The sequence below is a fragment of the Periplaneta americana genome, chromosome 7, assembly GCF_040183065.1.
Source record: "Periplaneta americana isolate PAMFEO1 chromosome 7, P.americana_PAMFEO1_priV1, whole genome shotgun sequence".
In the NCBI taxonomy this organism is placed as follows: domain Eukaryota; kingdom Metazoa; phylum Arthropoda; class Insecta; order Blattodea; family Blattidae; genus Periplaneta; species Periplaneta americana.
Genome location: NC_091123.1, coordinates 22,408,818 through 22,426,647, shown reverse-complemented (window position 1 = coordinate 22,426,647; position 17,830 = coordinate 22,408,818). Strand labels below are relative to the sequence as shown.

The 17,830-nt window shown below is 34.2% G+C and overlaps 1 protein-coding gene across 1 annotated transcript in view; it reads right to left on the bottom strand.

Moving 5' to 3' along the window:
• Positions 1 to 17,830, bottom strand: part of LOC138702969 (calpain-A-like) — a 76,614-nt gene that overhangs the window by 20,285 nt on the left and 38,499 nt on the right. Inside the window, exon 3 of the mRNA XM_069830409.1 lies at positions 3,540 to 3,641. Within this exon, the coding sequence (XP_069686510.1) occupies positions 3,540 to 3,641 (102 nt within the window). The remainder of the gene's footprint in view (positions 1 to 3,539; positions 3,642 to 17,830) is intronic.

The window sequence follows — 17,830 nt, the reverse complement described above, 5'->3', positions numbered from 1 at the left end:
AATATCACGTATTTCACCTCTTATGGATACGTCTCTTTTAGTTAATTTCATTTTTGAATAAAATATCGTTATTTACTTCAATTGTTATAGAATGTTTTACATTTACTTCAGTTCCCATGGAAATACTCTAATCTAAAAAATAAAATAATGTTTCAGTTTTATAAATATGTGGTTATTTTGGCCCAATGACAAAAGCATGTGAAGTAAACTGACACATTTATTTTCTTTTGCTATTGAAAGTGTTCACATCACCATGCGTTGAGGATGTGATAAGTTGTAAACAATCGAAAAATTAATAACTAGAAGAGTAAATATTTTTTCTCAAAAAGTAATTGGAAAAATATGAAAAGTATGTGTCATATTTAATATATCTATCAGGAATAAATTCAATATGAATTTAAAGAAAAATTACGTAAACTTTGAAAATTGGGACAATTATAATAAAGTATTAAAATAATTGTAGGCCTAAGTAAATTAATTGGAATATCAAAGTGAAAATTTGTGTATTTCATGTCCAAAATGTAAGAAATATGTGGTAAAAGTTTCAGATTAATTGATGTAAAAATGTAGAGGTTAGAAATTTCATAGATCCGGAGCCTTAATATAACACAAATATGTGGACAATTAATATTAGAGGAGAAAAATCCGCTCCGGTGCCGGGGATCGAACCCGGATCCGTGTTTCTACGTACCAAGCACTCTCACCATTGAGCTAAGCCGAAGTTAAATTCACAAAACTGGATCGAACCCCTCTCCTCCAGTGTTTTTCCCTTTGTGGCCTGACTCCAAGTTGGGCATATATGTTGCCATTATACAAGGAGCGCACTCAGTTGAGTGACTTGATGGCCGGGATTCCATAGTAATATGCACAGTGATCTGTACAGTAATATGTAGTATTTATTTAGTAGTATTTATTTATTTAACCTGGTAGAGATAAGGCCGTCAGGCCTTCTCTGCCCCTCTACCAGGAGATTCCAACTACAATATCAACAATAAAATTACAATTAGTATTAAATTTACAATTACAATTACAAATAACATTACAATTAGTATTAAATTTACAATTACAATAAAATCAAAGTACGAAAAGATTACCTGAATAATTAAAGCTAGATAATTTATCATAGAGAAACAAAGAATATTTTATATTTACTGAATTACAAATTAAATCTAGAATAACAAAATTGTATAGTGATGAAATTACTGAATATTGAAATATTTTGTGATAGATTAAAGAAACTATTTACAAGAAATCAATTACTGACCAAGTGCCTAGTAAGTTTGCGTTTGAATTGAATTTTATTTCGACAGTCCCTCATGCTAGCAGGTAGCGAATTCCAGAGTCTTGGCAGGGCTATTGTGAAAGAAGATGAGTATGAGGAGGTGCGATGGGATGGTATTGTTAGTATTGTTTCATGACGAGAGCGTGTGTTCAGATTATGGTGGGAAGAAAAGTAAGTGAAGCGAGACGACAGGTACGAAGGAATAGAAGAGTTCAAGATTTCGAAGAGAAAGAGAAGTGAATGTAAATTTCTTTTCTTATCTAGTTTAAGCCAACCTATTGCTTCCAGGGATGGGGTAATATGATCATATTTACGAACATTGCTTACAAAACGTACACACAAATTATGAGCACGTTGAAGTTTCATTTTGTTGTCGCTGGAGAGGTCAGTCAGTAAAATGTCCGCATAGTCGAAATAGGGAAATGCAAGTGTCTGCACAAGGGATTTTTTTAAGCAAGAGGGGAGATGAACATTTATCTTTTTTAGCACATGGATAATAGAATATACTTTTCTGCAGGTTTCTGTGATTTGCATTGTTGCTCGAAGAATCTACGTAAAGATTATAATTTTTTTGGTCTTACAGAATACATCCGGGTTCGATCCCCTGCGCCGGAGCGAATTTTTCTCCTCTAATATTAATTGTTACCATAACAGATGTATTCTGTAGGACAAAAAAAAAAATCTTACGTAGACAAATCTGTGGAGCCAATATAGGTTCTTGCCAGATTTAAAAATGGCGGCTTACGGCTCCACTTCTGAATGCGAAGTTTGTGATGTCGGTAGGTCTGAGATCTGTGGTTTGAGCACTCAAAGGCGACACATGACATGGATATCTTGTGATAAAGCCACACTCAGCATCTACACTACACTACGTCTTTAACTGAAATCTATAGAGCCAACACGGGTTTTTGGCAGTTTTAAAGATAGCAGTTTATGGCCTCACTTCCCGATTCGAAGTTAGAGATATAGGTAGGTTTGAAATCTGTTATCTTTTCGATTAACTAATTATAAGACTAATTAACTGAATGACATACTAACTTACAAATCTGACTGACTGTTAAGATACTTATCTATCCTTGAAAGAAAAATTTGCAGTTTTTATCCACATTTTAAAAACTCTTTTTCCATGATTATTTGATACATAATTAAGAATTTTCACACAAAATAAACCCCTCAATTATTTTGGGGGGAAGGGCAATTTTTTAAGCGAAAACTGAAATTTGTTTGTTTTAGTCCTTGCTCCACAGTTTTTATGTTAGAACAAAATTTCTTTCACTGTCTTACTCCTAAAAGAACACAGAATAAGCTGTGAAAACAGTTTTTCCGTCTTATCCCATTAAGGAAAAATGTTATTTTATTTTTTTTTTTAATTTCAAACATAAACATAAAAGTTTAAGATCTTGGAGTTTTAAATTAACTTTCTTAAGCAGTAGGACACTGTTTGTAGTTTGGCCTTAGCTGCGTTAAACAGAGTTATTTTGGTGCAAGAATGATGAAAATATTTCAATTCTAAGTGCACTTTTTGTTAACATTAGTGTTGTAAAATGCTGTAAAGCTGACCATGCAGAAAAATCATCTACATTCTGAGGGTGTGAAAAGTTATAAAATAACATACACACACCACACACAAAAACACACACATACGCACGCACGCACTCAACACACAAGCTTCCTGACTGTATGAAAAATAATACAGTAAAACTCTACCGCCAAATTTGAATTGTTATTATACGAAAAATATATGAAATTGAAAGAATGTGACTGATTGACACTTTCTCTTGTTCTTAGGATTGTTTATAGCTTGTAATGATTAATTGTAAGTGTAAAAAATGTTTATGTGTGACTAATTAACGTTAAAAAATATAATATTATTAACAGATGTAATATTTTAATATTTTGACTCCTGGTCTATGAATACCTGCTATTTATGCAGAATGGGCCTTGGTCCGGGGACTTTTACATTCCCTAAATGGAAGTGAAGTAGTAAACAGGTAAATGCGCTTAAATAATCCATAACTAAGCCATAAACATTCAAATATATGTGTTTGAAATGTGTTTTGAGTGATATATTGCTTCGAAATATTATTTTTTTGTTTTCCCAAAATAACTATGTTGGACTGAGACCCTTTCAGTATGAAGCGATTCAATTAAACAAAACTGATACATTTTTTCACAACTAGAATGTTCAAGCTTTCAGATTACATAAAATGGAAAAAAAAAATTAAAAGTTAAGGGTAAAGCAAAGTAGATCACTCACCCAAAGCCCAAGCATGCCGTCGATGAACTCTCCTTCTGGTAGAACATTAAGTCGTGTCTCTTCAGGGTCTGGCCTTTCCACGCACGTGTCCACCACTTCATCCTGCAACAGCAAAAGTGTATAGCTTCCAGTATCAATATAATAATTGCCATTGAAATATATCGCTATCACTTTCGCCGTTATCGGCAAAGTAACCAAACTTGAATTGTCTCGCCCGTACTAGAGAAACTGAAGCCAAATGACAGCTGTGAGCAGTATAGAATAAAGATAAATGCAAACAAGATGACGACCATGGTTATCGGAAGAAAAGTAAAGAAGGTAAATGTGCGAATTCGAAATAAGGCAGTAGAGCAAGTGGACAGCTTGAAATACTTGGGGGTGTACTATAAGCAGTAACATGAGCTGCTGTCAGGAAGTCAAAAGGAGGATAGCAATGGCAAAGGAAGCTTTTAATAGAAAAAGGAGCATCTTTTGCGAACCTCTGGAAAGGAAGGGACTAATGAAATACTTTGTATGGAGTGTGGCATTGTATGGGCCAGAAACATGGACATTACAATGAAGAGAAAAGAAACGACTAGGAGCTCTTGAAATATGGATGTAGATAAGAACTGAGCGTGTGAACTATAAAGACAAAATAAGAAACGAAGCTGTGATAGAAAAAGTAGGTCTAAAAAGAATAATGCTGAAACTGATCAGGAAGAGAAATGGAATTGGCTGGGTCACTGGTTGAGAAAAAACTGCCTACTGAAGGGTGCACTGTAAGGAATGGTGAACGGGAGAAGAGTTCGGGGCAGAAGAAGATATGAGATGATAGACAACATTAAGATATTTGGATATAGACTAAGAGGAAGGCGGAAATACAGAACTTTGGAGAATGCTGGGTTTGAAGAAAACTATAGATGAATGTATTAGACAATTGAAGGTATATCTGATAGTCTTAATTTCTTGTCACCATCATCGTTATCTTCCAACCATGTATTAGACCAAGAAATCTGTTACAGTTTCACATCATACCTTTTCTTTGTCGGGGGAATAATAGATCTTTCATGAAGTTCATATTGTAGAATTTCTTTAGGATGCGTCCTCTTTCCATTTTCAGGTGAAAGTCTTCCCAGTGAGATGCTAGCCAACACAGACGAAGTCTACTTTCAGTCCTCTATCTAAAGCTTCTAAAACAGCATTTTCTTGTTCGTGATGTTAGAGATATAGCTCTATCAAAGACAAGAAAAACCTGTATGTTGAATTCATGGTCTGACGAATAGTTCTCGGTAACGGATCTATCACATTTGTTCCGCTTTTCTTGGCATCCCCAATGACGGCGGCTCCGAAACGTTGAATGTTTCTATGTGTATGATATGTTAAAAAAAGAAATGTTTCGTCATGTTAATATTTTCCATGATTTTTAATTCGGTCTCTTACGTTATACCAATATTTAAACTATATTTCGTATATCGATAAATTAAAAATACAGAGTTATCCGTTTGGGTATGGATAAAATAAAAAAACACCGTAAAACATTTACTACTGTACCTTATTTGATAAAACTTTGTGCATACAACACTGAAAGATGGGAGATTCCTCAGAGCTCAACATGACCCCCATTGCGCATCCTGCACAACTCATAACGGTGATGCAATTCAGCCCATGTCCGTTGCAACATAAGAGGGGTGATTTGTTGAAAAGCTTGAGTAATTTTTACTCTCAGACCATCAATGACCCTGGGTTTCTCTAAATAATCATTGTCTTTAACAAAACCCCACACGAAGAAGTAAGGAGGGGTTAGATATGGGGAGTTTGGGGGCCAAGCCAAGAGATAGCTGCTTCTCGTACTGGGTTTCGCCGGCGAACTTCTGCATGTTTTTTTTTTTTTAAACACAGAACCTGTTTCTACAAATGTTCGATACTACAACATTACGGAATCGTATTTAGGTACATTACGCACACCATACTCACGTCGAAATTCCCTTTGAACTCTTTTAACACTGTCAAATTTAGCATACCAAAGAACACATTGTGCCCGCTGTTGATTTGTAGTAGCCATTTTAATTATCTACGATTTTCATTTGTGCTTTCAGATTATTCATTGTTGATTGTCATATATGGAAACTCCCATCTTTTAATCATAATATAACCAGCAAGAAATTTTTCCTACTATCATAATAGCTTTATAAATTAATATTATCCATACCCAAACTGATCAGACTATATCTTGGATTGGTGCAATAAGTTCGTAGCATTTTTCTGTACTTTCATTCATTCAATAGTACTATAGTGACACAGCTACCATAGCAACGAAAAACGCTGTGAACTTATGCACCAACCCAATAATTAAACATATAAAACGCATAAAGTTGATACAATTTAATCCAATCCTGTAACGTGTGTTCACTTCTGGCATGCAGTAAGCTAAATGTACAAGGATAAAAGCTTAACTTACCATTAAATAGATAAAAATCACAGTTGCCTAGTAACGGACGTTACCAAATGCTGTCCGTTATATTACATTCCGTGTAAAACCACCATTTTTATACATTGAAATATCCCCACACGCAAATTGGAAGTTATGTTGTCCAAAAAAGCATCACGACACCTAAAGCACATAGTATTAATTCAGTGGAATGCCAGGTAACTGTTTCATACGCAGTCGATTTCTCGGGATGTTCGATATCTCGTAAACACAAATGGGACACCATAGTAACGGTCAGCAAGGTCAAGGATATTGTGGTAACCGCACAGTTGTCCACATCGATTGTCATTTTACGTCGATAATAAAAGCCAATTTTGTTCAGGAGAAGGTTGTCAGTTAATAACAATTATTTTTTGTAACTGATTTCTGATCCTGTCATGGTACCTCAAATCACAGCACGTTGTCAAAGTTTTATAGTGGAAGAGTGACCTAATTCACATATGTAATTTCAGATGTTTTAAGTTTCTTACACACTTAAACTGCAAATCTGCCCTCCATGCAGTTTATGTGCTTTTCTAAATTTTCTTATGTTCCTTGTACAGTGAAGTACTGTGTCCTGTCCTTTCAGGTCCTATGGCACAACATATTTTTCTACCCCAGTGACGAGAATACTTTTTTTTAACGTCAGGATTGAAAAGCTGAATGTAACGAAGGTAACACGTGCCTTCTTATTATAATTCTTACGGGTTTCGTAACAATCCAGTTTATCACATTTTGAATGATATCACCGTTTGTAGTTCATTTTCATGTCTTTAAAGCAAAAAGATTAACTTCCGTTTTCTGGATTATACGTAGAAGGCATTCTCTGTAATCCCAAAATTACGACATTGGACTTAGTTTATCAATTATGTTCTTTAATCATATGCAGGGCGTTAAAAAGGCATTTAATATTTTGTGAGGTGATAGTATTTATCAAATCAATAGAACAAAGTCTAATAAACATGGTCCTAAAATTAATATTTTCCGAGATATGAATTCTTGTTTAGGGTTGAGTTGACCACGATATTTAAGGAATGATTAAGTATGAGTATACTTTTTTTTTCTCATTATACACGTACATACTCTTTGACACTATGTAAATGTCGAAAAAAGTTTTCATTAACCCAAAATAGATAAAGTATTTCATACCTAAAAATTATTGTATCATCTTGTAATAATAAAGTAGTTATAAAATAATAATAATAATAGTAATAATAATAATAATAATAATAATAATAATAATATATCCATTTATTATTTATTTACTAATATTTAATGTGCTATACAACAGCCAAAGGGCCAATCTTCATCACATGACAATTTCATTACAAAAACATTGATAATGTTAGAAATTACAATAAAAGTACTACATGAGAATAATTATTAAAATAAAGACAATTAAAAATAATGATAATTGAAAATGAAAATATGGAATCTTATAAATGAATATAATACAAATGATACAGGCCTAAATGATAACGGGAATAATATTATAATACTTAATATCTAAACAAAAGACAAATTATAACTGACTTAAAACTCCAAAAAGTATAATACTAATGATAATAATAATAATAATAATAATAATAATAATAATGTATAATAATATTGATAATTATAATTATTATGATAATAATAATAATAATATGGATAACTATAACAATAATAATGATAATATTAAAATAATCTTGGTAATTATAATAATGATGATAATAATGATAATGATAATAAAGGTGATAATAACAATATTGATAATAATAATGATAATGATAATAATATTGATAATTATAATAATGATGATTATAATAACGATAATGATAATAATATTGATATTAACAATATTGATAATTATAATGATGGTGATAATGATGATGATGATGATAATAATAATAATAATATTCGTACCTGAGTAATAATAATAATAATGATAATAAATACAATGATAACGATAATAATATTGATAATTATAATAATGTTGATACTGATAATATTGATAATTATAATGATGGTGATAATGATGATGATAATAATAATATTCGTACCTGAGTAATAATAATAATAATGATAATAAATACAATGATAACGATAATAATATTGATAATTATAATAATGTTGATACTGATAATATTGATAATTATAATGATGGTGATAATGATGATGATAATAATAATATTCGTACCTGAGTAATAATAATAATAATGATAATAAATACAATGATAATGATAATAATATTGATAATTATAATAATGTTGATACTGATAATATTGATAATTATAATAATGTTGATACTGATAATATTGATAATTATAATAATGATGATGATAATAATAATAATGATAATAATAATAATACTTACTTACTTACAAATGGCTTTTAAGGAACCCGAAGATTCATTGCCGCCCTCACATAAGCCCGCCATCGGTCCCTATCCTGTGCAAGATTAATCCAGTCTCTATCATCATATCCCACCTCTCTCAAATCCATTTTAATATTATCCTCCCATCTACGTCTCGGCCTCCCCAAAGGTCTTTTTCCCTCCGGTCTCCCAACTAACACTCTATATGCATTTCTTGACTCGCCCACACGTGCTACATGCCCTGCCCATCTCAAACGTCTGGATTTAATGTTCCTAATTATGTCAGGTGAAGAATACAATGCGTGCAGTTCTGCGTTGTGTAGCTTTCTCCATTCTCCTGTAACTTCATCCCGCTTAGCCCCAAATATTTTCCTAGGCACCTTATTCTCAAACACCCTTAACCTATGTTCCTCTCTCAGAGTGAGAGTCCAAGTTTCACAACCATACAGAACAACCGGTAATATAACTGTTTTATAAATTCTAACTTTCAGATTTTTTGACAGCAGACTAGATGACAAAAGCTTCTCAACCGAATAATAACACGCATTTTCCATATTTATTCTGCGTTTAATTTCCTCCCGAGTGTCATTTATATTTGTTACTGTTGCTCTAAGATATTTGAATTTTTCCACCCCTTCGAAGGATAAATCTCCAATTTTTATAGTTCCATTTCGTACAATATTCTGGTCACGAGACATAATCATATACTTTGTCTTTTCGGGATTTACTTCCAAACCTATCGCTTTACTTGCTTCAAGTAAAATTTCCGTGTTTTCCCTAATCGTTTGTGGATTTTCTCCTAACATATTCACGTCATCCGCATAGACAAGAAGCTGATGTAATAATAATAATAATAATAATAATAATAATAATAATAATAATAATAATAATAATAATAATAATAATAATAATAGTAAAATTGTACAGTCTTGTTAGATGCGATATTTAATTTTGTTAAGTTTATTTATGCATGCTTTAACAACTGCGGTCATATTGCGTGTTAGGATCTTCGAATATACCAATAAGCCGTCTTTATTGTTATTGTTGAGTTCCTGTTTCTGTTGTCGTGTGTTCATGTAACTGATTAATGTTTATGATACTGGTAATTGATTCAGTATGTAAATTTCCAACCCGTGATTTGCCTTCGTGACTGAGGGAAATCATGAAAAATCCTAGTCAGATTTGTCGGCCACGGGATTTGAACGCGGGACCTCCAGAATGCGAGTCTCTAACGTTACCGTCCGAGCCAACTCGCTCGGCAAGGTATATTACTATTAATAATAAAATTGAATAATATATTCCAGTTAAGAATATGTGTAGAACAAATTAAAGCTCCTAACTTATTACTTAGCACTTAAATTCTGTTTACGTTTCTAATTTATGTTATTTAACACATTTTTTTTAAGACTGTAAAGATGATTTTAGCTCTAAAATATGTACACATCGCCCGTCACTAATGTAATAGCTTCTATAATAAATTATAAAATATTCTGATGTGGGATCCTGTGTACCTCGATAAAGAAATACTACAATGTCGTAGTTGCTATGGTAACGCACAAATAATCTAATGTGCAAAACGATTTGTACTTAGCTCACTGTCCCATTGATTCATTCATTTGATCAGCACAAGATTGAATGTTGAAAAATTGAAGTCTGACATTTGTCTGCAAGCATATATTGCATTATGCATTCTTTTCTGTTTGGTTACACAATATGACATCATCTGAGCTACTTTCTTGGACCCATTGTGCAATCATAGGCGTCTTAAAGGACGTCCTTCTTCCTATTGAGTGATATTTTATTAGTGTCTTAAGATATATTCGATCTGGCATTCTTAATTCATAGTGAAACCCAATGGTCATGAATTGGTGATTGCCTTCTATTGCAGTCATGTATAAATTTTGAATTTATATTCATCTCTTACATGGTTAAAATTGAATATTAAATGAGTTCTCATAAATTTTTCACTTCTGCCTATTGCAATCTATTTCTATCTTTTTGTTTAATTGTTCTAATTTGGATTTTATTGAAAGTTTGAACGGTTATTATTCTTGCAATCGTGGCTTGTCCAGAACCAAAGTTTGTCTTGTTTTGTTCTTTATTAGTCTTGTAGAAATTATTTATTTTTAAATAAAAAACCATAGTAGTGTTTTTCTGAGTGTGGAATATATTGTGGAGATGTAATATTGTCATTTAAAATATATGTATAGCCTACAAATTAGGATATGCATATGGCTTATACCGGGTGTTTCAGAAATACTTTGACAAACCTTGTGGACACGTTCCTCACAACAAAACAAGGAAAAAACTTCATATAAATATATGTCTGAAAATGATTAGTTTTTTAGTTATTAATGAAAGCACATCATGAAGCATCTGTTAGATATTGTCAGCTTGGTAGCAAGTGTTGCAACATTAATCAATTCAGAAACTCTTAACAAATGTTCAAAATGTTCTCCTCTTGCTTTCACTTTCATTGTTATGAGTTTCTGAATTGATTAAAGTTGCAACACTTGCTACCAAGCTGACAATATCTTAACAGATGTTTCATTATGTTCTTTTATTAATAACTAAAAAACTAAGGATTTTCGGTCATATGTTCATATGACATTTTTTTCTTGTTTTGTTGTAAGGAACATGCCCCCAAGTTTTGTCGAAGTATTTCTTAAACACTCTGTATAATTTTCTGAACTTAATAGGCTTATGAAGGCAATAGAATATCCCTTAATTATAACCATCCTCTAATCTTATCGCAGTGAAACATAAAATAGGTATTTTCCATTTTTTAACAGTAATCTCACTAGAGTGTTTGATTATCTAGAGAAAATCAAAACTCGAGTGGGATTTAATTGACTATTACACGATTAGAAGAAAGTATATAAAGATTAGAAGAAATGAAGTATTCTAATACAATAAAATATTAATTGACCTACTAAAATTCTATTTCACTAATGTTAGCTCCTCCAATACGTTTGAACGGAGCCGCCATTTTCTGTTGACTATCTATGCAGTAAACAAATGACGATCGCAAAACATATTGTATAGTTCCGCGAAGAATTTGCAGTTTGAAAATGTTGCCAAACAAAGAAACAAATGCTAGGGAAGTGATAAAAACAAAGAAATGCTAGTGAGGTGATAAAATTGTAGCGATAAATAGCCATGTTTGGTTGAAACACATCCTTTCGTACCGTTATATTTGTCAAAAGTAGTATGACGTAGTATAACTGTAATAGTCATTTTAAAAACGATAAGTAATAGATTAGTTTACCACAGAGAAACAGATCTTTTTCGTCGAACTCTCCTACTATGCGTCGAATTCGCTGAGACAAGTGAGAAATATATTCATCGGATCGTTTATTAAGAGATAAATTCCATCACTAAACATAATTTTATTTTTCTGTAATGTTTAGTTTTTTCCTCGTTTTGTTGTATGAATTACTAAAAGTTGTAAATACCTTTACCTTGTTTTTCTTGTGTCTGTTTTTTTGTGTCCAATTTAAAGAACAATTCCGCAGAAAACAACGGATTAAGGTTTTACAATGCCATAATGGGCAGGCAAGCTTCAACTCAACCAGCCACAGCGGAAGTTGTGATCGCACGAAATATTTTACATTCTCGCTCAAACAAGATTACAACACGGAACGCCTGTTCACGTTCATTGATACTACACGCCACACGGATGTGTCGGAGAAGTTGCCGGAATAATACGGCGATGCTATTGGAAGAGCAGCAGCTCTTTCACAACCATGCCTTCCACAAAATGTATCCAATGTATAGACTACGTAATATCCGAAAAGAAAAATCCGTGGCGCGATATCCCATAAAGGATCAAAGTCTACCAGCCCTCTGCTGGCATCACGTCTACATTCCTCGGTATCGGGATAGCATGTGCTTAACACGATGTTCCCCCAAACTGTTTTCGCTACCTATTGTAAAAAAGATAAAAGGTAAAGGTATCCCCGTAACATGCCATGAAGGCACTTGGGGGGCATGGAGGTAGAGCCCCATGCTTTCCATGACCTCGGCACTAGAATGAGGTGGTGTGGTCGGCACCACGCTCTGACCGCCTTTTACCTCCGGGAAAGATCCGGTACTCAATTTTATAGAAGGCTGAGTGAACCTCGGGGCCGTTCTGAAAGTTTGGCAACGAGAAAAAATCCTGTCACCACCGCTACCTATTGTAGCTCCCCAAATTCATTACGATGATGGGTGGGCACTGGTCCCAGACACTGGGCGAAATTTTATGAGAAAATTTCTTCCTTCATGAATACTCGAACCAACGCTAATGTCATCGCTAGTTTAAGGCATGACGCCTTAGACCACGCGGTAACGGCGCGAGACCGTATGATATGTGCCATTTTATTGTTTCGTTCATAGAAAATTACTTTTATATAAACCTCTTCTGCAACTATGTACATGGATAACTTTAATTTTCTTCTCTTGTCATATACAGTAGTGGCAAAAAAACCGGACCGACCCTTGTAGCTGATTTCAGAGCCTTGTTCACTCCAGAGCACGATAGACTGGTAACTAAGACTTTCGTGGTTCGAATCCTACTTGGGAAGGAAACTTTTTTTTGTTCCTTATTCAAATTTATTCCCAATACTTTTCGATTGCAGCGATATTTTGCTACTCAATTAACTTATTATTCCCAGAACATGAATTTTACCAGCAATCGAAAAGTATTGGGAATAGATTTGAATAAGAAACAAAAACAAGTTTCCTTCCCAGGCAGGATTCGAACCACGAAAGTCTTAGTTACCAGTCTATCGTGCTCTGGAGTGAACAAGACTCTGAAATCAGCTACAAGGGTCGGTGCGGTTTTTTTGCCACTACTGTACATAAATTATTTTGGAATCGATAAAGAACGTAGGATATTTTTATTTCTTTTTGGCTCCTTCGTTTTTGTAGGGAATTAACTGCTTCTCCTGTTATTAGACATCCATTTTAATCTATAAATATAATACAAAACGAGAAAAAGTGTTCAAAGAACGCTGTGCAAATATAGGCAATCCTTTCTGTTTACTCAGTATACTGTATAATAGCACGCAATTGCGATAATGGATATTCTTTTACGTCACTTCTGTTTGTATAGCAACACGTGTGGACTAAAACGTGCTAAGCATTTGAAGCCAGAACAAGCGTTAGGTACGCCTGCACAGTAAAACGGAGATTATATATGAAGTAATTGATCATAATGCGAAGCGTAGAGAAATATTGTGTGAGATTTGTCTTCAATATAGCAGCTCTAACGCGAGTACTTGCGAACCAATGGACACTGAATACAATTCAATAGAAGCAAACACACATACCGAGCCAGTAAATATAGTTATATCTCAAGAAAAATGTGAGAAAATGTAACACGAATGAATTGAAATAAATTTGTTACCCTTAATGCCACCAGGTTATCATTTGACATTTCTGATCTCTCCTGACAATGGCTTATTTGTAGGAACCGGAGTTTTATGTAATATCAAGGTGTGAAATATGTACATATTTATGTAAGAAAAATAAGCTGAATATGTACCAAAATATGTAAAATCATGAAAATATTTAATATCAATATCTGGCAAGTATAGGATAGGTAAGACTCTCCAGTTGTGACTTCATAGAGCAGCCGATTTTTTTACCGCACACTTCACACATTACTATTTTTCCATATGCAGTGAAAGCTTCGTCCATCGCAATCCATGATTTTATTTTTGTCGTTAGAGTTGAAGATACAGGGGCGATTTTAGTTAGTTAAAAGCAGTAGATAAACTCACTTGCACTTTATACTGTAAGTACTAAAACTAGAGAACTGAGTGAAATGAATGACACAACAGTACTGCAAGCACTGTTTAGCTTTACTGGAGTAGGAGATGTGGGACACATGCATTTTAGCTGCTCCCTGTAAGAAACAAAGTACCTACTAAAACTTCAAAAACTTCAAATCAATAGGTATTTACAAACTGTTGTTTGAAAAGTGACATTCCTGTCTCATTCAGAAGACAAGAATTATTCCAGCCGAGAACCATACTTTCTATTTGCTCGGAAAATCCCATTTCCGTATAGTTTTACTAAATTTAAAGTCAAGAGGTCAAGCAATAACCTGAAAAGCTATTTATTTTAATCTTTCAACATCTTTCCAGTCTGTTCCTTTACTCCAGCTTCTTTTCAAAAGTCGGCTAATTTATTGCGGCTCATGTCAGACTTGACACGGGTTTTCCCTGGAAGGATTAGGGAGAGGGTGGGTAAGGTTGCAAATTGCATGGGAACGGCTTGTTAAGACATGTGCAGAACAATTATAGTTCGAGACAAATCATGTCGTCCTCGTCTCACTCCACCGCATGAAGGCAACGCTACTTTCTGAGTGATTTTTACGATACAAGGTAGTTGTATGACAAAGGTTGCCTTTTGTTACCTCATATTTACAGCGGGCGGTATGGGGTGAGTGCCTCTATTCACTTGGTTAGGTAAAAAGTCTTTTTAAATCTGTGTATTTAAAATTGTAAACTTCCCCAGCAGAAGTTTCTTTTTTCCTTTTAGAGAAGTAAAAATGAATAAATCCCCTAAATATGTAGATTTATGTAATACCAAGCCATAATATGTAATGTGGGGTAAATATGTAGTATAAAATTTTAATAAATTAATGGTAATTACAAGATTCGCAAAGATTTGTTATTTATATACGGTTAGGTTGAAAGGAATATAATATGTAATTACATAAAAATCCAGTCCCTACTTATTTGTGACCCACTTCTGAGGTTGGGGCGCCTGGAAGGTGGAGTTACGCTGCCCTGATGATATTATGATATGATGATTATGAACTGCCAGGAGAGGTCTTAAACCTAAGCCCAACCTAATTTCTAGACCATGGACGAACACAGGAACATTTCCCTTTAAGGAAAAATTCCTGTGTTCTAACCGGAAATCGAACACGGCACCTCATGAATTGTAGTCAGAAGCTCTGACCACTAACCCATGAGGCTGGTCACTAAATTAAATCACAGGGCAATAAACAATAGATTTGTTACTTATTATACCAACGTTCTTTAGTATATAAAGTTGTACTACAGTTAACTTGTCTTTCATTTCACAACCAAGTTCTGTATCAAACCTCTTACTGTCCAACACGGATTCACACACATAAAGCCCCACGCATTGATAAATATGTAATAGGATGCGAAACTGCGGTCAGCACCATCTGATGGCAGGGGGCTCAAATAAGATGATCAGCGCCCGACGTCGTAGGCGGTGAACATTAGAACTACGTGTTGAGTACATTACCAGAGTTCTCTATTTATCCGGTCGTTCGAGGTTCGAGACGTTGCTCGAGAAGACAAGATGGCAGCCAATAAGTGGACATAAAGTGATACTACGTGTGTGTATAAGCAGTGTATGTTAAACAGTGATGTTTATGGACGTTGTAAAAATAGTGTTGTTGAATTGTATTGTAAAGTAATAGTAATATAATAAATTGAACTATCTAAGTAGTTTATGCAGACTTTTCCATTGCGCTGTACACTGAATACCCAAAGAATACAGTCGCAATTATCTAACCTTTTCCTTTATTTTCTGTCTCTGTCTGGTTATATTTTAATTGGGTAGTGTAAAATAGATCGTCTCTTTTATCTTCCTGTTGGCTCCGGTAAGAATTTTCAGTAGAAGATGCTGTGAGGAATAAAAATGTAAATGTTTTATTTTAAATTGGGCTAGTTTGAGAATAGGGATCAGGGAGGGAGGGAATACTTTCTGCATAGTTTAATATTTTTGTCACCAGGTGCGCTGCTAGATGTAATAAAATCTCCACCGCCCAATAGGCGGCAGCAAGATCAATGTCTACAATAGCGCCTCTAGCATGTGTTACGGGAAACTCAGTAAGTTTCGCATCCTATTATATATTTATCCGTGCCCCACGAACGTACCACCTACTGAGCGTACTCCAAATTTTTTTAAATATTGCTGACGATAGAGAAATTGGAAAGATGGATATGTTGATGAAATGATAGAAAACGGGAGTACACCGAAAAACCTCTCTACAACACCTGCCTTGTTTACCACAAATTGTATCACAACCTGGCCAGGGATCGAACCCGGGTAGCATGAAAGGGAGCCACAGATGCGGCGAATTGTGAACGGAGAAATGGTGGCCATTTAGAAGCTGTCACCTTTCGAAAATAAAGTAACATATTACGTAGTTCAAAACAGCATTCTACTCGTAGAAAAAACTGTATATAATAATAAATTTCTAAATTATAGACATCAGCTCAAAGAATTTGAGTGACCACAAGGGTCCTGAAGACAATAAACATGTACAATATAATGTGATGTGATACATTAAAGAAAAAAGAAAGTTAATGGTTGAAGGCAAATATAAGTTGATTAATTGAAATAGAGATGATGATGTAATATTTGAAGAGAATCCTTGATAATATTTATAAGGATAGACTTTACATAATCAAAAGGAATGTGAAGTTCCTTAAGATAAGTCAATGTGAATTTTGTAATACAACCTCTACTGCCAAACAGCAAACCAATGACGGACCATTGTTTAAGAGGGACGTCGTACTTTTGAGAAAGGTACGGCAGACAAGGTTCATATATGGACTTCTTCTCAATATCAACTTCGGTGGCCTGATTTAGGTTCCTTTCGAAACGGATGGTAGGGTCAAGAACAAGAGCCCGTTTTAAGCGTCCGTTGATAGCAATAATGTCTGCCCGTCTAAAAGAACCATCTGATGATACACAATGTACTTCCTCATGAATCTCCCAATTTAAAGTGTTTAACGTTGACCTCAAACATATAACTGCCCTTTTATAATTCCCCGTTTCGCTGCGAGACCTTGTATCACTCTAGTGAATGTCAGAAGAGTGAGTTTACTGATTAAGACGCTTTCTAATCCCGTTCCTAGACGTGTTTTCTTTATTTTGCATTCCTTAGAGGAAGCCAGAATAAAATATTGATAATTCCGAAGTTGAACCAGTTTGTAGGATCTCTTATCTCATCGAGTTATCAGAGGCAATAAAACTACGTAATTAATTGTTATGAGGGAGCTGACCCAGGTCATTGGCCAAGCAGATCGGTGTCAGGGAAAGACCCCTAGCGTCTTGAGATCAATTTGTTGTTAGGGACGCCCCCTTTGTGTCAGTTTCTCCTAATAGCAGGCCTCACGCTATTTGTGAGTTCTCAACAGATGCTTCAAACCAGGCTAGGGTAAATGCACCGGTAGCTGACATAGCATTAGTAATTGACACACTTGACTAAAAGAAAATCGGAGGCTGTTTTTCCAACAATTTATATTTTTCACTTTCTATTGCGTATTATTATTATTATTATTATTATTATTATTATTATTATTATTATTATTATTATTATTATTATTATTTAAAGTTGTGGTTCTAATTTGCTATATTATAAACATCATTTATATATAGATATATTTTATATCACCGAGCGGGCTAGCGGCGTGGTAGAGGGCTGGCCTCGCATTCGGGAGGTCCGGGGTT